Source organism: Electrona antarctica, assembly GCF_951216825.1.
Source record: "Electrona antarctica genome assembly, chromosome: 10".
NCBI classification, from domain to species: Eukaryota; Metazoa; Chordata; class Actinopteri; order Myctophiformes; family Myctophidae; genus Electrona; species Electrona antarctica.
This window is the reverse complement of record NC_136791.1, coordinates 16336423-16363180: the sequence shown is the minus strand read 5'-3', so window position 1 is coordinate 16363180 and position 26758 is coordinate 16336423. Positions and strand designations below refer to the sequence as shown.

General features: G+C 43.2%; 1 protein-coding gene across 1 annotated transcript; it reads right to left on the bottom strand.

The window, feature by feature from the left end:
- Window positions 1–490: 490 nt before the first annotated feature.
- LOC306930731 (uncharacterized protein) lies at window positions 491–22381 on the bottom strand (the record flags this gene model as incomplete). The annotated part of the gene is made up of 20 exons (XM_079511826.1): window positions 491–696; window positions 923–994; window positions 1162–1330; window positions 2162–2320; window positions 2732–2958; window positions 3208–3426; window positions 5553–5755; window positions 6579–6716; window positions 8323–8333; window positions 15179–15371; window positions 15709–15897; window positions 18032–18077; window positions 18257–18328; window positions 18493–18661; window positions 19212–19370; window positions 19786–20012; window positions 20244–20462; window positions 20873–21067; window positions 21472–21674; window positions 22276–22381. 20 exons carry the CDS (start codon window positions 22379–22381, stop codon window positions 646–648), a joined length of 3027 nt encoding a protein of 1008 aa, XP_079367952.1. The 3' UTR covers window positions 491–645.
- Window positions 22382–26758: the final 4377 nt, after the last annotated feature.

The following is a 26758-nucleotide window of genomic DNA, read 5'->3' as shown; positions in this document are numbered from 1 at the left end:
TTTTGACCTTTAAAAGCACCTATGTTAAATACTCTGCAGTACATAAAAAATGTCGCTTCACAGTTGCAGTTAGCTCATATGAAAAGACTAGAGATAAAGATGACAACACCTCTTTTTCAAAAAGAAAGGCACAATTCCCCGTCCTGCACCACACACAGCACGTCACCAGTCCTTCGAGCACTTGTACTGGGTCTGTGTTCCCAGTTCTCAGCCATATAGCCGTTTTTGCAGTGCCATAAATAAAATTAATCATGGTATGTACCACAACCTTTTTCCGGAAGGAATATTTTGGCCCAAACACAAACAGTTCATTAGAGAATACTTCCCCCAGAGAGAGAGAGAGAGAGAGAGAGAGAGAGAGAGAGAGAGAGAGAGAGAGAGATACATAGAAGATCAGGGAGACATAATATAACCACCCCAATTGTATAAGTTATATTAACATGTAAAAAAATTACATCATGTTCAGTAGAACTGATTGGCCCATCGAATGTTTGGCCCCTTTCTTCCTGAAAGCCCTACCACACATGCCTCCCATGAATACCCCTCCATACCAAGCAGTTCCACAAAGAATTGGGAAGGGATCATGTTACCCTATAGATTACATTAGACAAAAGCAAAACAAGGTTTCAACAATGTCTTTGATTGTTAACGTTGGGTCAGACGGATTGATTCTCTTGTCTGAGGACTGCGACTGTCCTAAAATGCGTGTGTGTGTGTGTGCGCACACACACACACACACGCACACACACACACACACACACACACACACACACACACACACACACACACACACACACACACACACACACACACACATTGAGAGATAGACAAGCTCAAATTACGTGGTTGCATATGTGTGATTGTGAATATTTCAGTGTACAACAGGACAAAAGCAGCTGCATTACACTGCATTACTGCTTACTTGTGATTGACTGGAAGAATGGTTCTCCTGTCCGGTGCAGATAGACAGTTTCTTGATGTACCACTGTCTTACCTGTAGAGGGCGGCATAACATCAATAAATGATGACAAGCAATGTCACCATAACTCTGTTCTTACTTTTCTTAGATTTATTTGTGAATCTTTTTATCTGATCCTCCCGATCACTACATCTTTCTCTGGTGTGTGAAGATGTGTTTAAATACAAAACAAAACCCATTACCTTCTTAGACAGTAGGCAGTGAAAGATAAATATCAGCACCCCCTGTGGACTATTGAGGATAGTGAAGATGTAGACCACTGCCACTGTCCCGTCTGTGAACAGGAGCATCCCAAACACCCACGTCAGACCCAGCACACACACCTGCGCAACGGCTGTAATTGTGAACCATCTAGACAGGGGGAGCAGTGAAGGGAAGAGGGACGGGAAGCAAGGGAGAAAGTTAACCATATTAATACATTGTCTGTATCGGGTAGAAAGCTCATGAGATGTCCAATGTTACTTTTCAGGATCCAAACGCTCAAAACAGCTTGTGGATCTGGTACCTTTGATGCCTTTGTGTAACGCCCACCCCCCCAAGAAAATGCAGAAAAACTAGTTACATATTGCAAGTCTCTATAGAGACTTTAATGATGACTCTAGAGCTGGTCCAAAACACTGCTGCATGTGAGACAAAACGTATCTCTCCCAAATTGGCTTCGCTGCACCGACTTCCTGTCGAATCCTGAACAGAATTTAAAATACTATAGCTTTCACCTATCTGGTCAGGCATACCTGCATATCTTAAAAGAGCTCATTGTATCTGTTGGAATGTATGATCGTTAATTGCCTGTATATATATATCACTGTATGTATATTTATATATATACCTTTATTGAGAGCACGTGACCTGATACCGGTCACGTGATCATGTGATCTGTATATAAGGAAGTGAAAATAAACACACTGCTCTCTCAGCCATGGTCTAAGAAGCAAAGGCACATCTGCTCTCTGAGTCTCTTTATTGTCCTCCGTCATGTTTCCGGCTAGCTCTGGGTTGTTGTTTGTTTGACGCTATACGCTAGCTTTGTTTAACAGTATCCCACTAGAATGCTGCACTCCCACAATGCAATGCAGGCCTATAGTGGTTCCTAGAATCTCCAAAAGCCTCCTCTCCTGTGGGACCATTTTCAGAACACACACAGACACACGCACACGCACACACACACACAAGCAGACTGACTTGATTTTGCGCAGGTTGGCGAGGTCTGGGTTGATGGCGTTAAACTTCTGGGCCAGCTTCCAGATGGTGATGATGAAGAAGAACACATTCAGGGCGACGATGAGAACCACGGGACCGTTGAAACTCCACATGAAGCCACGGTCCAGAGGCAGCCAGCAGCTGACAGGGAGGGACAATACAGGTGTTTATGTTAGGACCCTCACTGAAGAACTAGTCAAGTCAATAAAAAACCCTCAACAAGAAAAGAAAACTAAAACACCTCAGGACGGTTCACAAGAGAGGGGACCCCTTCCAGAGCGAAAGAGAGACAGAGACACAGAGAGAGAGAGAGATGCATTTTACATACAGCTGCTGACATATTACACAAAGATAATGTTCAAAGGTGCACAAATTCGCATAATGCATTTTCATTCTATTACTATGAATTAATTTACACACACACACACACACACACACACACACACACACACACACACACACACACACACACACACACACACACACACACACACACACACACACACACACACACACACACACACACACACACACACACACACACACACTTACTGTCGTCCAGTGCCCTTTATTCCCATGCCATTCAGAATGCCATGTGAAATCACCACTATGACCAGGGGTGTTCCGTATCCCACAGTGTACAGGTACCGAGGCCCAATCAAGCTGGCGTGGAAGACCGTTACCACCATGCGGTAGCACAGGACCCCCTCTAACAGCATCCAGCAAAACGTCCCCAAGAAGAAGTAATGGAGCAAGGCTGCCACGAGCCTACAACCAACCTGAAAGATTGGATTGATACAATTATTTCACACACATGTTTTCTTTTCAATGGGAAAATGTACCAGGAAATGTAACCTGCACAAGGAATTTGTCTTGGTCTCTTTCATGGTACTAAACAACCATGGGATCTTAGCTAACCCTGATTAAGTCAGAGGTTACAAGTCTTGGTCTACTTGAGTCATTAGTATTTTAAAGTAAGTTTCAACAATACTTTTGACTTGAATACAGTTTTTGGGTACTCTACAAACCTCAGGTTTAGTCTGTGAAATGCCAGCGAGAAAGGTGACGTCAGCGATAAAGAGGCAGATGCAGAGGTGGAGGTGGATGGTGGTGCGGGTTAGAGGTCCCAGAGCGGGAGAGGTGGAGCGTAAGTATGGACAGAACCTGAAGGTGAAGATACACACCGCCAGACACAGGAGAGAGGCGACAAGGCCCAACTTTGTCAGCAACTGCAGCTCAAAGAGCTCCTGCACAGGGAAAGAGACAGCAGGTTTGTGCGTCCGTGTGCGTCAGTGTGTTTATTTCGGTGGTTAAACTATGACGAAAAATGTTCGTCGACTTGTTTTTCACTGACGAAAACCTAAATAAAACCTAAATAAAAGACATGATGATTAAAACCATGACTAAATATACTGACAAATAAAAACTAGACTAAAATGTTAGGGAGGTAAGAGATAATTTTATGTTTGGTTGTGCTCGGGTGTTGCACTCTGAAAATAGCTCAAGATCAACTGTAGATTTAGTTGACTAAAATCGTATGATATTTAGTCGACTAACACTCGACTAACACTGAAATATTTCGAGTGACTAAAAATATGAAAATTAAATTAAATTGTGTGTGTGTGTGTGTGTGTGTGTGTGTGTGTGTGTGTGTGTGTGTGTGTGTGTGTGTGTGTGTGTGTGTGTGTGTGTGTGTGTGTGTGTGTGTGTGTGTGTGTGTGTGTGTGTGTGTTTGTGTGTGTGTGTGTGTGTGTGTGTGTGTTTGTGTGTGTGTGTCATGCCTCACCTCCAAGGGGTAGCGGGCCATGAGCACAGCAAAGCTGCTAAGGTGCTCACACACACACACGGTGTGTGTGGAGTTGGAGATTGGAGATTGTTGAGTGCAGCCATCTGTGGCCCATGCCCCTTCCTCCCCCTCCTGTCCTTGTGGTCCAGACTTCCAGTATGCACAGATGAAGCTCACAGAAGTATTCTTCTCCCTGTCCTCCTAATACACAATAAACACATCCTATAGCGAAGTGGTTCTCAAATGGGGGTACGTGACGTGTACCCCTAGGGGTGTGCAGAGGTACTACAGGGAGATCAGAGGAAGTGGAACAAACTGTTTATAGTTAACGTGCTCAGAATGGTCTAATTTCAAGTCTTTTCTTATTTGTAATGTAACTTATATTACAATGTTATATTACTTCAAGATATTCTTCAAAAGGTGGGTTATCGTTCATTCATAGCATTGGGTGTGGATTAGGCATGTAACGATATATCGATTTTCAACCCCCCCCCCTTTCTTTTTTAGGGGCTAGTGTGTGGCTAGTGTGTGATATGAAATGTGAGCTGTAATCATATTCCATCATATTCACATGCTTTTGGAGAGAAATGAGACAGACTCCATGCAGTCACTGTCAGTAGTAGAGGCCTGCAGAGGGGAGCTGTAGGTGTGTGACTGTGCCCAGGTGATGGTCGTTATTGATGCTCATTAATACATCAAGGAAGGCAATTGTGTTTGCAATGTAGTTAAATAAAAATTGTGAAAAAAGCTTGGGGGGGAAGATAAATCATTAAAAAAAAGATTTTTTTTGTCATTTGTCTGGAAAATAATTGTGTTGAAAATATCGTGAAAAATCGTATCGTGAACCTCATATCGTGATCGTATCGTGAATGTATCGTTACATGCCTAGTGTGGATATATCATATGTACAAAACGGATACTTTTCAGGATTCAAATTCAAGGCTATAGGCCTACAACCAAATAGGGTTAATTTGGTTCCATTAGTACACTTTCAGAGTTATGGCTGGGGGTCCTTGAAATTAAAAAGTTTGAGAACCATTGTACACAAAATGGAACAGAGCCTTAATTAGCATCATCGGTAACACCGAAAGAAGGGAATGGCTGCTGTGCATACCTTGTTCCATTTGTGTTATCACCATATTTTGTATGAAAATACGTCCAAATAAAACTGTGTGACAATGGAAGGTGAGTTCAAGCATCTGCACACTCTTTAACTTCTTGTCCAACGATAGTGTTAGCTTTATAGCCTGGTTATATCATATCACAACTGTGTGTTATACTGCAAGCTACACAGTACACACATCATTTTCATACATCTATAACTAGGCATGTAACAATATATCGTAAATCGATTAAAATCTATTCAAACAACAGACAATTAAATTGCGATTAAATTGCAATTTGAATCGTGAAGAAAATATAGGATCTTAAATAATTAAAATATATCTTTTTCTGTAATTTTGTCTGGAAAAAAAATTTGTGTTTAAAAAATCGTGACTCGTATCGTGATTCGAATCCTATTGTGAGTTGAGTGAATCGTTACATGCCTATCTATAACTACGCTATAGACTGCTGCTATTGTCCCACCTGCAGGTGTCTCAGTGTGAGGCTGACAGGTGTGTCCAGGAGTTCTGTGGAAGGGTTGGACACTACAACTGACACCACTTTAGAGTAGATCTGGTAGTAGTTAGGATCCACACCATCCTTCTGGTGTCCGCTGAGATGCTCAAAGGAGTGGTTTACAAACTTCTCCAGATTCTTGTAGCTCACCAACGCAGCAAGCGCAAAACCTGTGGAATAACCCATGAATACTGTATAAGAAATGAGAAGGTCTTTGTTGACAAGAATTGTGCATCAGAGGAGAGGATGTGAGTAACACAGGGGGAAAGTTCCTGACCACGACCATGTGCACCATTTTTACCACGCCTACAGTATGTCTTTCTGAAATTACGCCTGTAATGTGGATTCCTCCACATGGCCTCTGGCCTGGCACACACTTGTTTTGTTTTGTTCATGTGTGGAAAGCCAGCAGAAGGAGGAGTTCTATTCCACCATGCTAACAACAGCTACAGGTTGGTCTTGGGGCATCTGTTCAGCAGGGAATGAAACTGGGATGGACAGTGTTTTCCTCCACGCGCATTAAACTGCTCACTGTCAGTTGACAATAAGTGCTCTGTGCAGGGGGCGGTTCTAACCTGGCCCACTAGGGTGGGCAGGAAAAATATAATGGGGGGGGGGGGGGGGGGGGGGGGGGGGGGGGGGGGCTCTGTGACTCCATGTGCATGAAGGAGAAAGGTCTGTCTACACCCTTCACAGACCAACAGTAGGGGTTGACAGTGACCGATACATACATGGGGATAAAATGAACTTTACATTACATTATTACATTAATAAGGAGTGGAGTGCAGTTTACCAGGGTACATTCCATTCCCAGTAGCCGTCTGCCAGTCAGTGTCCAGAGCAGCACTGTGAGTGCTCAGATGAATTGGTCCAGTGGGTGGAGTCTTTCCCTTCCTCACAGCAAGCTTCACCTCTATTTAAACACAAAACCCATTTCAAATGCTGCCCTCCATGCAGTTTAGTTTGTGTGTGCGTCCATGCGTGCGTGTGTACCTGTCTGGTTTGTCTCTATGTAGGTGTAGTTGTCTTGGAGCAGAGGTCCAATTAGCCTCACTGCATCCTCCACTGCCTGAAGCAACCCAGTGACGTCACTGTTGTTGAGCTGACCGGGGGACTCCAATAGGTCTTCCACTGCTGTAATGTTCTTCTATACACAACAGAAGAGAAAAGTGTGTGTGTGTGTGTGTGTGTGTGTGTGTGTGTGTGTGTGTGTGTGTGTGTGTGTGTGTGTGTGTGTGTGTGTGTGCGTGCGTGCGTGCGTGCGTGTGTGCGTGCGTGCGTGCGTGCGTGCGTGCGTGCGTGTATACCTCTAGTAGTACATGTCCATAACTTTGCTTTCCTTCAGCCAGGTCAGTGCAGTTGTTCCACATCAGATACTGGATGGATGGATGGAGACAAACAGAGAGAGACATATAGACAGACCCCTCACGTTGGATGTAAGTGAAGAGTTTGAGAACAAGGAAGACAGCAGACAGCGGGTTAGGGTTCGATCGATGCATATGCAGGGGTTACTGGAGTTCAGAGTGAAAGGTTTTGCACGCTCATTGTGTTGTTTCATTTGCTTTCTGTTATTAATTTATTATTGTTTGATTCACATTATCATCTTTTTACAATTAGTGTTTAGTTTTTAGCAGTGTTTAAAGATCTCACAAGTTAGAACCATATTGGAGATTTAAAGTGTCTACCACACCACACGTTTTTTAAGGTAGTGAGTTGCATTGGTGTAGTCTACCTTAAAAAACGTTTTGTCCCAACCCAACCCTTTGGTGTGGTTTGGGCTTTAGAGAAAGAATCAAGTGCAGCTGAGAAATCAGTGTCAACTATTGGCTTTAATCACAACACTAAGGAAGTGGTATGACTTCTAGGTATGATGATGATTTCAAGCGAGCGCATACCCTCTATTGTGTGTCTTTATTTTGTAAGTGGTTGATAATCATTTTTTGACTCTGAAAACAATGCCATGTCAACCAAGAAAGGGAACCAGGCGACATAATGTAGATACAACTCACCTGTGTACTGTCTGCTTTGAACTTGTCACACTGCAACTCTGCATGGAAGAGAAGGGGAACTGATCAGAGCTATACAGTAACACATCACAATATGACGATACAATTAACATACAATACAACTATACAAGACATACAATTAAATGTTTAAATTGTGGTGATGCCACTGTTTAATGCCAAGACCATGTACAGGTCTCTAACAATCAGAATAGGTCTGGAAAGGGTGTGTTATTCTGAAGGACATATTATGATCAGGGTTTAATACCAAAAATAATTAGTCATCCAATGACATGTCTTTTGAAATAATAATTTTGACAATTTTATAAACAGTGATCCAAAGGAATAACGCTAACTGTGAATGACATGATAACATAAACAGAAGTGGGAAACATATTATCCATAGCAGACAATAAAACATGAAGCATACTTGAACAGATCACACCAGCATCCTTAGAATGGTTGCAGTCATGAACTCCATATCCCCTGTGAGCGCAGTCATCAAGGGAGCTCTCCTCTCCATTACAGTACACATTATCCAACCAGATTTGACCAAGGCCTTCACCAAAGAATGCCCCATCTGTGGCTGCCTGAGCTGTTCCACAACCAACTTGTCCACACACTACTTGAGCCTCACTGAGATCCCACCAATTATCACATATGGTTCCCCACTGATCATCATGATAAACCTCCACTCTGCCAGAGCATCCATCAGAGCCATTCACAAGTTTTACCTGCAGAGGACCTGAGGACAGTAATATAAAGTTAATATACATTACAAAATAGTGTGGCAGCCAACAGGCTTTTTTTGTTGTTCAAAGTGGGAAATTTGGTATATAGTTTATTTTTATTGGCCTAAAATATTGTCTATATACATACATTCATGAATCCACCTGCTGACCGGCTGTCATCATTGAACAATTTATTTTGTTCAATGACTTTTGTTCAATTTATTTTGTTCAATCACCGAACATCACCGAAGTGACGGCAGACTGCTGGGTGAGCGCTGGCGCTTTGGCATGGGGGGTCAGATCAACATATGGAATGTCAGAACAGGTCAGTTCCATATGGAGATCTAAGGGTGGCAGCGGAGGCAGTGTCTTGAGTGTACAGGGTTTGATGAGGGCCCAGGTAGGGCCGGGCCTGTTGAGAACTCTAGTTTTTGCCGGCTGCCGGGCACGACTGCATTAATAGCTTTGGGGCAGGCCCGTCTAGAGTTTAAATGGACAGGTATGAGTCAAAAGGGAGACATCGAAGAGGAAGGATGGATGGGGACATATGGAATGTCAGAAGAGGTTCTGACATACAGTATATATATCCATACAGGTATATGGAGATCTAAGGGTTTGAGGTCAGATGTATATCATCAGGGATCTCCATATATGGGCTTAATTGCGACAGCAAGTCGCTTTTACTATGACATCAGGGATCTCCATCGCTGATGATGTCACGTGATGTCACGAGAACTGGGCACTATATATTGGGGCTTTCCCATGTATGGGGGTTTTGAGTGATAAACTGACTGACTGACTGACAGACATTTACTATGAAATACGATTTCATAGTAAATGCGACCTGTGATCGCAATAAGGCAAACTTTTTTATTTTTCATCATGCTTTAAGTAGCATGTAACATGTCAAACAAAACGGCCATAGCCACTGTGCTGACCTCATCACATTTGTGATAAGGGTTTTAGTGTTTGTGTTTTTTGTGCAAATCTAATGCTTGGAATGGATTCAGAATTATGAAAATAGTCACATGCATAGTCACTAAAAGCATAATGAAATGTAGAACATTTTGCCTTATATGGGTTGTTAATGATATGGCCACATAAACCCCTATAAAAAACAAAAAATAACAAAAATAAGGTCAGCATGTGGATTCATTAATGTACAGTATTTGGATTCATTAATGTACAGTATTTTAGGCCCAAAAAAAACTATAGTCTGGCCCTATACCAAATTTCCCACTCCACGCCCCGGATGCCAGACTAAAGCTATTAATGTTACAATAATTATTGGACATAGAGCCTTTCAGAATTGCCCCAAATAAATAATTAAAAACAGATGCCTGGATAAAGATACAGCTCAACACACATTTTCCCATAACATTTTCTTTCCCAATTCTGCAGCTGGAGTCACATCTTCTCAGCATACACAGTAACCCTGTGGAATAAGACAGGACTCTATTAATCTTGTGTTCTTCACTATACTGTACATGGCAACAAGCAGGCAGTGCAGTATCCACCAACAAAGTGATTGACAACTATACACAACTATACCATTAGCCTGCATGGTCAGACTAATATCACTAGCCAATTCTGGTTTTCAGGGTAGTGCATCTTGACTTTCTCCCCATCTTTTGAGCTCTGGAGAATCTTGGAGATACCACTCTTTCTACCTTCATAAACAGACTGTATATTCACTGTAAGATAAGGTGCTACAGGCCCGGATGGCTGGCTTAGCCGTCTGGGCAGTCCTAGGCTGCCAATGCCTGACAGCGCGTCAAGGGTTCGACTCCCCGTTTCCTGTCAGACTACTGTATCTATCAATAAAGGCAGAAAAAGCCCCACAAATATCTAAACGTTTAAAATTTCAAAAGCACTCGTTGCTTCGCTCAACACCAGTGTGTTGTGTAAAATAGGGCTTAAGTGTTTAATTGACTAATCGGTTTAATCAATTATAACACAAATTTCAGTTTATCTATAATATAATTTAAACTCTTCAAGATTATTTGATTCATTGAAAAGTAACCTGTTAGAATAATTGGTAACTTTGAAAATAACCGATAGATGCAGGTCTAATTGAAAGACTTACCCATAATCAGTAAGCCCTTCCAAAGTCCCATGTTGAGCTAACTGAATACTGTATCAGAAACCTAAACCACAGCCTCTGGCCCTCTGCCAAGATGACTAGCCCTACACATTTGTTACAAATTATATAGTTTGTAGAATCAGTGTCAACATTCAAGATGGCACGGTGGTAGAAAAAACAAAAGAAATGAAGCAAACAGGAAGACAAAGATCTATGACACTGCTAGAACCGTCACATAGGGCTGCCAAGTCTCACGCTTTGAGAGTGAGAGTCACGCAATTTTACCTTTTACCACGCACCACGCCACACCTCTCATTTCTCACGCACGCACAATACGCACGCCGAGGGGGCCATAAAATGTGCCAAAAAAGCCAAGCCGGCTATCATAATAACAATTTTCTCCGCGGCTCCGCCGCGTAATAACGCGCGCCCATGTGTGCGTCCTCACAAACGGCAAAATAGCCGATCTGCAGGAGATCATGCAGCGCTGTTATATGCAGTAGAAGGGTAACCAGGCAGTGGACACCAAATCGTCAGCAGGGTCCCTGACTGTGACGCATGGAAATGAGCCATGCAGAGTTTAACATCGCTTAGAAATATTTTTCATGGAAGACAATATAGCCTCCACAAGTTACAACATTAAGTGAGTAAGTCACAAGTGACTATCTCTCTTCTATACTGGTGTGTGGTGTCTCTTGCGTGATATGAGGAACGATGCCAGTAGCCTACGCACATTATAGGGACAAAGTCGTGTGTGTGTGTGAAGGGGAAGGGGCCGCATCGCAACTTGTCGTTATAGTTCTGTTCAGAGAGAGAGAGAGAGAGAGAGAGAGAGAGAGAGAGAACAGATGTGTGGGCATGGGGAAATTAAAAATAAGGCATTTTTCCAAATTCCAGTTTTCTGACTTTTTATTTCACAACATATTCCCCAATTTCCACTGAGATTATGGGGTGAATGCATGTGGCCAGACCCATCTTCTCTTTCTGTCATAGTGACATTGTCCTGCATCAGATCATGTCCAAATCAGGTTCTCCAATCTCCAGTAGCCTCTTCAGTTTTTTGAAGATTTACTCCCTTACGGAGCTATGTGTGTGGCTGGCTGGGTCTGAGCACTATGTGTGTGGCTTGCTGGCTGGCTGGCTGGGTCTGAGCACTGTGTGTGGCTTGCTGGCTGGCTGGCTGGGTCTGAGCACTATGTGTGTGGCTTGCTGGCTGGCTGGCTGGCTGGGTCTGAGCACTATGTGTGTGGCTTGCTGGCTGGCTGGCTGGGTCTGAGCACTGTGTGTGTGGCTTGCTGGCTGGCTGGCTGGCTGGGTCTGACCACGAAAACAGCGTGGTTGTTTTTCACCACCTGTGCGCAACCAAACGCAAACACAAACACACATGCACATATTAACTGTATATATGATGATTTCGGGTGTGCCAGTACAGTACAGTACAGTACAGTACAGTACAGTACAGTACAGTACAGTACAGTACAGTACAGTACAGTACAGTACAGTAGTGGGCCCTCCACATGGTAACTCTGTAATTTCTTTACCGTTTCGGACGCGGGGCGGCTCGCAGGAACCGGCCCGGCACCCTGGGCTCTATCCTGTGGGTCTGAAACTCCCCCCCCCCCCCGGGGACCCCCACACGGAGTTGCACCACTCTAGGGTGGGATGTCTGTATTCCTCTAAAATTGGCCTTTTTTAACATTGATTTAGAGTCTAAATCAATGTTAAAAAAGGCCAAATCGACATTAAAAAAGTCCAATTTTACTCGCCGCCGCCCAGCGGACGCCGCCCAGCGGGCGGCGTCGAACGCATTAAGACACTAAGGTCTCACTCTTGGCATTTTCTGAAACTTGGCAGCACACACACGCATGCATGTCCACATAAACAGAAGTAGGCTAGTAGAAGAATACATACCGGTATACACACTGCCAGTGAATTCAGACAATAGGAAAACAGACAGTTACAAGTGCATGTAAGGCAGAACATTGTTACACACGTACCGGTCACGGCCACACAGCCAACTCAAGGTACGGCCACGGAGCCGACTTGGGGACCCAACGCAGCTCCTCCAAGGAAAACAAACAAATTAACGGAGCTGAACGTGAATCCCCCCCCCCACTTTTTTTCCCTCACTGTATATGTTTCTTTTCCCTTTTTACCTCCTTTATGATGAATTCCTGTTCTGTCCTTTGTCTATATAGAAGTGTCTATTTGTACGTCTCTAAATGTTTTTGATGATTTGAACATGGTGGACCCTATTGGAAACAAGTGTAATGCTTAATTGGGTCGTCCACTCACAGTTAACAGCCTTTGTATTGAGTTTGTGCTTGAAATGTACTGTAATTCTGTTAATACATTTTTCAATCAATCAATCAAACAAACAATACAGCTGACAAACTTGTCAGACACAGCAGACATCAATCATGGTCAATCATGGATAAAGGAAATAACGCCTCCTCCAAATTGATCGGCTTCGTATAATAGCAGATACTGAGTAGCACTAGCAGTGAGTACCTCAATAACTGTCTGGCCCTCCTTTTGAAGAGGCCAGCCATTTGTAAGCCCCTCACAACAAACTTGTGCACTGTGCATGTGCCCTATAGGCTACCAAAGATAAAAAACTAGTCTCATATGGCTAGACTGTTACCTACCACAATTTACAAATGCTTCTGGTCATACAATCTGGGACACGGAAGCTCTTTTGATGATTTAGGGAGAAAGCAGAAGTGAAGCCTCCTGCCCACTTCTGTTTAGTCTCATAATATAAATTAAAACTAGAAAAAGTGCCCTCCTGGGCACAGGTCTCCACCAGGAGGATAGGAGTGTGTGTGTGATGTTTGGCAAAATGTTTAGGAGCAATATAAACGTGTGTGTGTGTGTGTGTGTGTGACGCGGCTTGGCCTGTTGTAGCGCCACCATGAGGCTGATTTGAAAACTGTCAAGTGGCATTTCTTCCAAAGCCTAGTGGGAATATGCATGCACAGTTTCACCACAATCGGACGCTGCGTTGAGTAGTTGTGGCGATTTGTACAAAGCGGGTACAAAGCGGGCTACTCCTGAAAAGTTTAGAAGCCAATCGTAGCCAATGAGGGTGGATTATGAGAAATCAAACAAACCTGTCTTGATCACATGACTATGAAGAGCATGTGTACCGATTTGCGTGAAATTTGGATACAATCTGAAGGAGTAATATTAGAAAATGTGTTTTACATATGTCGGCCTCCTGGTGGCGCTATAAAGAGCAGATGTGAAAAATTCCAGGGAAAGGTTTTTCCTTGGCCTCTAGGGAGTTGACATACAAAGTTATCCACAGATCCGTGCAGTTAGAGGTAAAAACACTTTTCGGCCAGTTATAGCGCCACCATGAGGCTGAGTTGAACATTTTCATGTGGCATTTCCTCCTCGGCCTAGTGGGAATGTGCGTGCACCATTTCACGGAAATCACACGATGTGTTCATGATTTGCAGCATTTTGTTTGAAACTGAGCACTCTAGCCAACTAGCCAATCAGGATGGAGTCTGAGAAATCTGAAAGACCTGTTTCGTTGAATGGCTCTAGAGAGACTGTGTACCAATTTGCGTGATGTTTGGACAAAATCTGTAGGTGTACTGTCCAAAAACTTGTTTTGCACAAAGCGGCCTCCTGGTGGCGCTATAACAGGCCGTTCTGGAATTTTTGGGGCAGAGGTTCATCGATGGCATCCAGGGAGTGTGTGTGCAAAATGTGGCATCGACCGGGTTAACGGTGCCGGAGATTAGCTGTTCACAGACGGATACACGGACGGACGGACACACGGACACACGGACACACGAACGGACGGACGGAGTGCAAAACATACTCTCTCCCCATGCCTTCGGCCTGGTGGAGACAATCATCTAAGCATCTACAGCTTGCTGCTTAGCAGAAATGGAAATTTAACAGGCCAACATATAACAATTCTTATTCTACATTCAGTCATTCACAAATTGTGTAGAGTTCTTGGAAATTAAGTAATGCAGTTTTTAAACAATAATTTAACTCTTGAGAGAGTGAAATGAAACCAAATGGACAATTTGGTTTGTCCATTTGGTTTCATTTCACGTGGTTGGTATTTAATGACATTAGTCATGAAGGCTTCCTTTAGGCTAAGGTCAAAGGTGCATGCCATCTCTAATAGACATCCTTCTCTGGACTCTTCTTCAACTTTTTTATCCAACCCTTTCGGACAGTCGGACACTATGAGGCGGGGGGGGGGCGGGGGGGGGGGGGGTACATATATGTACCGATATATGTTTATTTAGTTTTTGTTATTATATTATTTCCCCTTTTGTGCCAGGGAAACAAATACATCTTCAATACAAGAAATAAATGTTCTGAATCAACCATACTTGGTAGACTACAGATAACCAACACGCCAACATAGCCAATGCAAAATGTATGCCTCAACAACAGATAAACATTGACTACTGCCATCGGTTAATGTCAGTTTTATTTGCCGATACCGATATTGACCACTATCAGCAATATATTTTCTTTCAAATTGTTTAATGATCATTAGACTCGGAGTTCAGAGTTTTAATGAATGCAGAATTATGTGCAAGGATGTAATTGACATAAAAATGACAGGAATTTATTTGATATGGTGGAGTAAAAGTACAATATTTGGATCTGAGATGTAGTGGAGCAGAAGTAAAAGTATTGGAAATTGGAAATACTCAAGTAAAGTGCAAATACCTCAACATTGTACTTAAGTAGCCTACTTAGTTACTTTACACCACTGCCTGCCCCTGCCTGGGTTACAGGAAGACATGGTCCATGAGGGACAGTCCGTCCAGGTCTGGGGACAGTCTGCAGGTCCCAGTGTGAGCCAGCAGGACACTGAGGATGTGGCGGGACAGATCAGAGCGCTGCAGCTCAGCACAGCATGTGGAGATCTCTCCCCAAAGCTCCACCCAACCCCTACTGTCTGACACAATGGTCTGCTCCATCACACCTGGGTGGCAGGGAGAGGGAGGGAGGGAGAGAGAGAGCGAGAGAGAGGGAGAGAGAGGGAGAGAGAGAGAGAGAGAGAGAGAGAGAGAGAGAGAGAGAGAGAGAGGTTATCAGTGGTTGAAAAAAACATAATTTTCCCAAGTAAGGGTATCAATACTGCAATGTAGAAATACTGTTACAAGTAAAAGTCCAGAATCAAAATGCACTTAAGAGTATAGTACCAAAAGCAGAACGTATACTCATTATGCAGAAGGTCCCATTTCACAAGTTTTCAAAATGTATAAAGTGTGTGTGTCTGTCTGCGTGCATGCGTGCGTGCAGACCTCTAAGGTGCAGACCTGTTCCCTTGCTGCAGAGGGAGTCCAGTAGCTGTACGGCCAGCAGGTGGTGCTGTTTATCCATCAGCAGACTGTAGCAGGTGAGTCCCACAGACAACATGGCCTGTTGACCCTGCTGGAAACTCTCTGTCGTCAACATCTGGAGGAGAGACAGGCTGGGACACCTGGACAGACACCACATGCTGCCCTCTGGAGAGAGAGAGGGAGGGTTTGAGCTTGCAGATCTGTTACTTTTGCTATTTATGAATCGTTTGTTCTGCTTATTCATAATATATCTGTCTTCTATCTATCTGTCTATCTATCTATCTATCTATCTATCTATCTATCTATCTATCTATCTACCTACCTACCTACCTACCGTTTGGGACATATGACATATAAATATATGACATATAATATATTTGGACAGGGATGATATACTAGTCAATATAGTCAACTATAGTCAATACAAAATGAGCTTGTAGTCAATCTACAAGCTTGTATGCTTTTGTGTGACACTGTAGTATGATCAAGTAGGGTGTTAATTTACGCAAAACACAAAAGGTTTATAGAGATATGATGTTTCTGCCCAACGATATAGCGACGATTTAGTTGCTCAGTGTTTGTTCTTGCATACAAGTGATTGGTTCTTGGTGATTGGTTTCAGCTGTAGGTTATAACTCTGACCGTGTGTATGATGTGAGTTGAATCTATGTGATGTGAATGCTCTGATGAAGGCTCATAACACATAAAAGCATTTATTGGTGTGTGCCAATAAAAAAAGGGTAAATGTGAGTACTTTGTCCTCCATTTATTTTGGGATGTGCTAACTTTTGGGGATTCTTTAAATTCCTGTGTGTGTGTGTGTGTGTGTGTGTGATATGAAATACTGTAATACAAATGAAAAAAATAAAATAAAAAATCAATAGAACACATGCGTGTGTGTCCAATTGTCATTGTGTGTGGTAGTTCTGCATGTTTCACACTGTAAACACTGTGACAATTGAATTTCATGTATTTATGCAAACTGAGCATGGGGCTGGGTAGGGCTCGATAAGCATTATGATTCTCCCCGTCCCAATGTTTCGGCATCCTCCTGGACACCTTATTATGTCAAATGGACTGGACAATATGTGCCTTGGACGTTTTTATTTCTTCTCAACAGGGACCAACAGTGGTCCAATAAATGGATCCTTACAGGTCTGTAAATAACTCTGAGTGTATAAATGCAACTATATGGATGTGAACAAGGTTGAGAGAATCACTCCTCTCTATAGGAGATAGATGACAGAGAGGGAAGGGGTTCTGTTTGCTGATGAGTCTGACCAGCGTCTGCTGCTGATGGGAGATCATGTAACCCATATACTGTAGATGACACACTCGGAATAGGCAAAAAAAACAGGGGAAATGGAATTAGTACTGTTTTGTATAACTTTGTAATGCTACTGACGACTCTTGAAAACAAAGTAGGCCTACTGCATTGTGTGTTTGAGCTGTCAGGCCCTTTTTGATGTCAATCAATGAAGTCACCTTAGTTCAAGTGGCAGATTTTTATTTTTGTATTATATATTTCTTTAGGGCATGTGATGCACAGCCTTTGTGATCTACTGGTAGATCACGATCTACCTTTTGGGCACACCTGGCCTACACGGTGGGTCATTGAACACACAGACGTGGGTCCCCATACTGAGTGTTGCTCACTAAAGAGAACCACATTATATTCACCATTTAGTCACATTCTAATTAACAATACATATCCAAAATACAAATAAACACAACCAATAATAGATGAGAGAGAGATAGAGAGAGAGAGAGACATTTTTTACCTTTAAAAGCACCTTTATTAAAAACTCTGCAGTACATAAGAATGTCGCTTCACAGTTGCAGTTAGCTCATATGAAAAGACTAGAGATAAAGATGACAACACCTCTTTTTCACAGCCATATAGCCGTTTTTGCTGTGCCAGAAATACAATTAATCATGGTATGTACAACCTTTTTCCGGAAGGAATATTTTGGCCCAAACACAAACAGTTCATTAGAGAATACTTCCCCCAGAGAGAGAGAGAGAGAGAGAAATAGAAGAGCAGGGAGACAAAATATAACCACCCCAATTGTATAAGTTATATTAACATAAAAAATGACATCATGTTCAGTATAACTGATTGGCCCATCGAATGTTTGGCCCCTTTCTTCCTGAAAGCCCTATTACCCACACCACACATGCCTCCCATGCATACCCCTCCATACCAAGCAGTTCCACAAAAAAGTGGGAAGGGATCATGTCACCCTATAGATTACATTAGACAACAGCAAAACAATGTTTCAACAATGTCTTTGTTAACGTTGGGTCAGACGGATTGATTCTCTTGTCTGAGGACTGCGACTCTCCTAAAATGCGTGCGCACCCGCACACACACACACACACACACACACACACACACACACACACACACACACACATTGAGAGATAGACAAGCTCAAATTACGTGGTTGCATGTGTGATTGTGAATATTTGAGTGTACAACAGGACAAAAGCAGCTGCATTACACTGCACATATACTGCTTACTTGTGATTGACTGGAAGAATGGTTCTCCTGTCCTGTGCAGATAGACAGTTTCTTGATGTACCACTGTCTTACCTGTAGAGGGCGGCATAACATCATTAAATGATGACAAGCAATGTCACCATAACTCCATTCTTACTTTTCTTAGATTTATTTTATCTTTTTATCTGATCCTCCCGATCACTACATCTTTCTCTGGTGTGTGAAGATGTGTTTAAATACAAAACAAAACCCATTACCTTCTTAGACAGTAGGCAGTGAAAGATAAATATCAGCGCCCCCTGTGGACTATTGAGGATAGTGAAGATGTAGACCACTGCCACTGTCCCGTCTGTGAACAGGAGCATCCCAAACACCCACGTCAGACCCAGCACACACACCTGCGCAACGGCTGTAATTGTGAACCATCTAGACAGGGGGGAGCAGTGAAGGGAAGAGGGACGGGAAGCAAGGGAGAAAGTTAACCATATTAATACATTGTCTGTGTTGGGTATAAAGCTCATGAGATGTCCAATGTTACTTTTCAGGATTCAAATGCCAAAACCTCAAAACAGCTTGTGGATCTGCTACTTTTGATGCCTTTGTGTAACGCCACCCCCCCAAGAAAATGCTAGTTACATATTTTAAGTCTCTATAGAGACTTTAATGATGACTCTAGAGCTGGTCCAAAACACTGCTGCATGTGAGACAAAACGTATCTCTCCCAAATTGGCTTCTCTGCACCGACTTCCTGTCGAATCCTGAACAGAATTTAAAATACTATAGTTTTCACCTATCTGGTCAGGCATACCTGCATATCTTAAAAGAGCTCATTGTATCCTATTACCCCACTAGAATGCTGCACTCCCACAATGCAATGCAGGCCTATAGTGGTTCCTAGAATCTCCAAAAGCCTCCTCTCCTGTGGGACCATTTTCAGAACACACACAGACACACGCACACACACAAGCAGACTGACTTGATTTTGCGCAGGTTGGCGAGGTCTGGGTTGATGGCGTTAAACTTCTGGGCCAGCTTCCAGATGGTGATGATGAAGAAGAACACATTCAGGGCGACGATGAGAACCACGGGACCGTTGAAACTCCACATGAAGCCACGGTCCAGAGGCAGCCAGCAGCTGACAGGGAGGGACAATACAGGTGTTTATGTTAGGACCCTCACTGAAGAACTAGTCAAGTCAATAAAAAACCCTCAACAAAAGAAAACTAAAACACCTCAGGACGGTTCCCAAGAGAGGGGACCCCTTCCAGAGCGAAAGAGAGACAGAGACAGAGAGAGAGAGATGCATTTTACATACAGCTGCTGACATATTACACAAAGATAATGTTCAAAGGTGCACAAATTCGCATAATGCATTTTCATTCTACCATGAATTAATTTACGCACACACACACACACACACACACACACACACACACACACACACACACACACACACACACACACACACACACACACACACACACACACACACACACACACACACACACACACACACACACACACACACACACACACACACACACGCTTACTGTCGTCCAGTGCCCTTTATTCCCATGCCATTCAGAATGCCATGTGAAATCACCACTATGACCAGGGGTGTTCCGTAACCCACAGTGTACAGGTACCGAGGCCCAATCAAGCTGGCATGGATGACCGTTACTACCATGCGGTAGCACAGGACCCCCTCTAACAGCATCCAGCAAAACGTCCCCAAGAAGAAGTAATGGAGCAAGGCTGCCACGAGCCTACAACCAACCTGAAAGATTGGATTGATACAATTATTTCACACACATGTATTTTTTTCAATGGGAAAATGTACCAGGAAATGTAACCTGCACAAGGAATTTGTCTTGGTCTCTTTCATGGTACTAAACAACCATGGGATCCTAGCTAACCCTGATTAAGTCAGAGGTTACAAGTCTTGGTCTACTTGAGTCATTAGTATTTTAAAGTAAGTTTCAACAATACTTTTGGGTACTCTACAAACCTCAGGTTTAGTCTGTGAAATGCCAGCGAGAAAGGTGACGTCAGCGATAAAGAGGCAGATGCAGAGGTGGAGGTGGATGGTGGTGCGGGTTAGAGGTCCCAGAGCGGGAGAGGTGGAGCGGAAGTATGGACAGAACCAGAAGGTGAAGATACACACCGCCAGACACAGGAGAGAGGCGACAAGGCCCAACTTTGTCAGCAACTGCAGCTCAAAGAGCTCCTGCACAGGGAAAGAGACAGCAGGTTTGTGCGTCCGTGTGCGTCAGTGTGTTGATTTTGGTGGTTAAACTATGACGAAAAATGTTCGTCGACTTGTTTTTCACTGACGAAAACCTAAATAAAACCTAAATAAAGACATGATGATTAAAACCATGACTAAATATACTGACAAATAAAAACTAGACTAAAATGTTAGGGAGGTAAGAGATAATTTTATGTTTGGTTGTGCTCGGGTGTTGCACTCTGAAAATAGCTCAAGATCAACTGTAGATTTAGTTGACTAAAATCGTCAACTAAATCTAAATGATATTTACTCGACTAACACTGAAATATTTCGAGTGACTAAAAATATGAAAACTAAATGAAATTGTGTGTGTGTGTGTGTGTGTGTGTGTGTGCGCCATGCCTCACCTCCAAGGGGTAGCGGGCCATGAGCACAGCAAAGCTGCTAAGGTGCTCACACCCACACACGGTGTGTGTGGAGTTGGTAGATTGTTGAGTGCAGCCATCTGTGGCCCATGCCCCTTCCTCCCCCTCCTGTCCTTGTGGTCCAGACTTCCAGTATGCACAGATGAAGCTCACAGAAGTATTCTTCTCCCTGTCCTCCTAATACACAATAAACACATCCTATAGCGAAGTGGTTCTCAAATGGGGGTACGTGACGTGTACCCCTAGGGGTGCGCAGAGGTACTACAGGGAGATCAGAGGAAGTGGAACAAACTGCTTATAGTTAACGTGCTCAGAATGGTCTAATTTCAAGTCTTTTCTTATTTGTAATGTAACTTATATTACAATGTTATATTACTTCAAGATATTCTTCAAAAGGTGGGTTATCGTTCATTCATAGCATTGGGTGTGGATATATCATAATGTAGGCCTACAAAATGTAACAATAGCAGCTATAGGCCTACAACCTACTAATTTGGTTAATAGTACACTTTCAGAGTTATGGGGGTCCTTGAAAAGTTTGAGAACCATTGTACACAAAATGGAACAGAGCCTTAACTTACCTGCAGGTGTCTCAGTGTGAGGCTGACAGGTGTGTCCAGGAGTTCTGTGGAAGGGTTGGACACTACAACTGACACAACTTTAGAGTAGACCTGGTAGTAGTTAGGATCCACACCATCCTTCTGGTGTCCGCTGAGATGCTCAAAGGAGTGGTTAACAGACTTCTCCAGATTCTTGTAGCTCACCAACGCAGCGAGCGCAAAACCTGTAGAATAACCCATGAATACTGTATAAGAAATGAGAAGGTCTTTGTTGACAAGAATTGTGCATCAAAGTAGACTAGGAGAGGAGGCAATGTGAGTAACACAGGGGGAAAGTTCCTGACCACCAGGGGCGGTTTAAACCTGGTCCACTCGGGTGAGCAGGAAGAATATATGGGGGGCGACCCCCAGAGCGTGCCGCAAAGCAGGACCCCCCCCCCCCCCCCCCCCCTGCCCCCACCCCGTCCCCCCGTCCCGTCACAGTCTCTCCCTCCGGTAGCAAGACACTCTTTTGCGGTACCTGTGTCTAAAAACTGGTGCCCACCCAATCAGAAATGAGAAATGGTACAGATATATTGTGGTAGTTTTTTTATTGGCAAAATACATTATATAGTCCCCATAACTTTTGGGTGGGCAGGACACATGTTTGGGTGGGCTGTACCCACCCCTGCCTCCCTTAGAACCGGTCCTGGCTCTGTGACTCTATTGGAGAAAGGTGTCTGTCTACAGTGTACACCTTACACAGACCAACAGTAGGGGTTGACAGTGACCGATATATGGGCAGAAAATGAACTTAGAGAGTTAAAGGAGTGGAGTGCAGTTTACCAGGGTACATTCCATTCCCAGTAGCCGTCTGCCAGTCAGTGTCCAGAGCAGCGCTGTGACTGCTCAGATGAATTGGTCCAGATGAATTCCTCACAGCAAGCGCCATCTCTTTTTAAACCAACACAAAACCCATTTCAAAAGCGGTGCACCACACAGTTTAGTTTAGTTTGTGTGTGCGTGTGTGTGTGTGTGTACCTGTATGTTTTTTCACTATGTAGGTGTAGTTGTTTTGGAGCTGAGGTCCGTATAGCCTCACAGCATCCTCCACTGTCTGAAGCAACCCAGTCACGACAATGTTGTCGAGTTGACTGGGGCATGACTCCAGCATGGCATCCACTGCTGTAAACATCCTCTAAACAATAGAGAAAACAACCAGGAAATGTTGGAGAATATGGTGTGTGTGTGTGCGTGTGTGTGCGTGCACGCGCGTATGTACTGTGTACCTCTAGTAGTACAAGTCCATTACTTTGCTTTCCTTCAGCCAGGTCAGACACACCTGATGAAGCCTGGATGGATGGATGGATGGATGGATGGATGGATGGATGGATGGATGGAGACAGAGAGAGAGAGAGAGGGGGAGAGAGAGAGAGAGAGAGAGAGACATAAAGACAGACCCCTCACGTTGGATGTGGGGTAGGATTGGATGCATATGGGCTACTGGAGTTCAGAGGGAAATGTTTTACACGCTCATGATCAATGTGTTGTTATTTGCTTTCTGTTATTGTCTAATTCACATTATCATCTTTTTACAATTTAATGTTTTGTTTTTAGCAGTGTTTAAAGATCTCACAAGTTAGATCCATATTGCAGATTTAAAGTGTCTAACCTTGACCTATAGAGACATAATCAAGTGCAGCTGAGAAAGCACTGTCAACTATAGGCTTTAACCACAAGACTATAGGGAAGTGGTATAGTAACAGCCTAGCTGGAAACTTACTGTAGCTGAAATGACAGGAAACCACAGGCAGGGTGACAGACACAGATGATTCTGTAGGTAATTAAATTGAATATACTGTAGATACAACTCACCTGTGTACTGTCTGCTTTGAACTGGTCGTCACACTGCAACTCTGCATGGAAGAGAAGGGGAACACTATGAACTGATAAGAGCTATACAGCAACACAGCACTATATGACAATACAATTAACATACAATACATAATAATAATGACAACAATGGAAACCCGCCATCAAGGCTTTTTGTGTTGACCGTTAGCATTATTGTATAACTCTACCTGTACATTTTGCAAATAATTAATACAGTATTCAATCATTCAATCAATCAAAGCCAAAACCATTTGAGAACCACTGAATTTGAAGATACTGGGTTGAAAATGCAACAAAACGAAACAAAAGTGGATGACACCAAAACAGAAACTGAACGGGAATTTAAAATCATAATCATGTCATGGATCTCACCTGAGCATGGGGTCCTTTCGTTGCCATAGTTACTGTACCCAGCTGAACAATTGCACCAATAGCTTCCTTCGCGGTTTTCACAAGTCCCCTTCCCGCCACAAATGTCTTCAGCTGCACATTCATCTATATCTGAATGGTTCAGGACAGGAGAGGTGGAGGTAGTGGGTGGTACGGGGGTTGGAGACAGAAGCACGGGAGCAGCGCCAACCTTAATGCATGTTCGCCAACCTTAATGCAGGCTCGCCAACCTTAATGCAGGTTCGCCAACCTTAATGCAGGTTCGCCAACCTTAATGCATGTTCGAATTGACGGAGATCTCCGTCAATTCAAATCCAACCATTCACTGCCATTGATGAAATATTCCGTCAATTCATGTTTTATATTGATTAAGTTAGGTCCCGGTCGTATGCTACATCTGATTAGCTCCGGAATGCTCAGGAATGGTCAGTAAACAGACAATGAGCAGGGTCCAAGATGGCCGCGCCTGTCGACTCGCTGTTGTTTTTCTTTTTTTAAATGCTTTTTATCTTGGATTCTTTTTCCAGATTCAGCTTCTAATAAAATAAACGTTATTCTCAGCCGATTACTAAACCGTTGCCGATCACGGTTACAAAATTGATGTTTCGGGTGAACAAAAATAGAGTGCGATAGATTTAACTTCCGGTTCACGGACCTGGGGTAATCTTTTCGCCTTGAATAAGGCACAGACTGAAAAGACCTTGGCAGGGGCGAAATAATTAATTAATGAATACCTGGCAGTAAACGATACAATTCCCATTTCTTTCTGTTTTTAACTCACCTATGCAGCCACGATCGGTGGAACTGTCATACCGGTTAGTGAATCCTGACTTACAGTTGCAGGTGGTTTTATCTAGTTGGTAAGTACAGTAGGCATTATGACCACATATGTCTAAACACGTAATGTCTGCCAGAGAGAGAGAGAGAGAGAGAGAGAGAGCGATTAGCTCCGTCCACGTTGCACATGTGCATAACCTTTGAAACAAATAGGGAATATAAGAACAATCCAAATGTAATGACTTTCATTTTGTACCAAATGCAGCAGGCTACAAGACGAGGCTTTGAAGCAAAGAAAACCTGTATCAGTGGTTCATAATGTGTTAAGTGTGAAGTGTAATAATATGTGTAAGTGTAATATGGACCATTCTTTCTTCTTTCTTTCCCCCCCCCAATACTTATGAGTAGTCAATTATGATTTTAACTAATTTTATTCTCTCAATGTAGTAGTTTTTATGACAATTAAATCTTCCCCACACATTTCTGTGTTGCCACAATACTGTTGTATACCCTACTGGCTGTCGTGGCTGACCTGCCAGTGAGGAGCCCCCTCCCCGAGAAGACCTAGTCATCCCATGCTACTCATTCAACACCCCTGCTGACAGACACTGCCCCAGCCTGTGTACCGCAGACACAAATATCATGCTCTCCACCTGGCTTCTCTCCCCTAAACACAGGCCAATTGTGCTCGTTTAGATGCTCGGCCAAACCACATGAACTGTAGTGGATTTAAACCCGTAGTGCACAGGTATTGACCCCCAAGCGTCCAGTCTTTATAAGAGCAGACGCACACACGCGCGCGACACCTGAAGTGGGCTTAAGGGACATATTTTGTTCTGTATGACATTGCAGTAATGTAGTGTATCTCTGCACACCACTCCAGCTTCTCTTATCCCCCAGTTAACATCATATAGCCTACTGGTAACCACTGGCTGCTGTGGTAGACTTCCAGTCTGCCTGAGCAATGGTCAGTCCCATTATAGTCTATACCTAAAAATGAAAGTGCTGAAGTATACTTGTGTTGGAATCCGGTTGAGGCTGAGACTTGTTTAAAATAATACGATTATGCACAATAGCACAATACATTTAAACTGTGATCCAGGGGAATAACGTCAACTGTCATCAAGTGAATGACATGAAACATAAACAGAAGTGAGAAACAAATGATCCACCATGGCAGTGGCAGACACTAAAACATCTTCACAGCTCACCAGTAGAGTCACATCTTCTCAGCATACACAGTAGCCCTGTGGAATAAGACAGGACTCTATTAATCTTGTGTTCTTCACATCACATGACAACAAGCAGGCAGTGCAGTATCCACAAACATTCTGTGTTCCACAACTATACTGGTGCATCTTTAGCCTGCACGGCCCCGCCAGACTAATATCACTGGGCTATTTATTTTCTATTTTCTTTTCTTCTTTTATTGCACTGGCATGTTTTCTTTTTTCCAAGGTAGTGCATCTTGACTTTCTCCCAATCTTTTGAGCTCTGGAGATACCTCTCTTTCTCCCTTCATAAACTGACTACTCTACTGTAAGATAAGGTGCTACAGCCAGGTCCCGATGCTGGCGTAGCAGTCTGGGGCCATAGGCTGACAATGCCTGACAGCGTGTCGCGGGTTCGACTCCCTATCCCGACGACCTTTGCTGCATGTCACTCCCCATCTCTCTTTCCTCATTTCCTGTCATCTAGGATCTATCTGTAGATCTGTATCTATCAATAACGGCAGAAAAAGGCCCACAATATTCGAAACGTACAAAAAAAACAGAAATGCAAATCTACAAGCTCACAATGCACCACTTTGCTCAACACCATTGTTGGTAAAGTGTAAAATATGGCTTAAGTGTTTAGTCGGACTAATCGATTTAATCAATCATAAAAATCTATTCGTAATTTCAGTTGATGTGTAATATAATAATTTAAACTGTTTAAGATTATTTGATTCAGTGAAAAATAACCCGTTTCATTAATCAGTAACTTCGAAAATAGCCGATAGATGCAGGAATAATTGATAGACTTACCCACAATCAGTAAGGCCTTCCCAAGTCCCATGTTGAGCTAACTTGAATACTGAATCAGAAACCTATACCACAGCCTCTGAGACTAGCCCTACACATTTGTTAAACATTATATAGTTTGTAGAATCCTAAACATCCTGTGCAGCTACACGGTGGGAGAGAAAGCAAAAGCAAAGAAGCAAACAGGAAGACAACGGTTTATATGACACTGTTGAACTGTCACGTACTGTACCCACATGTAAACC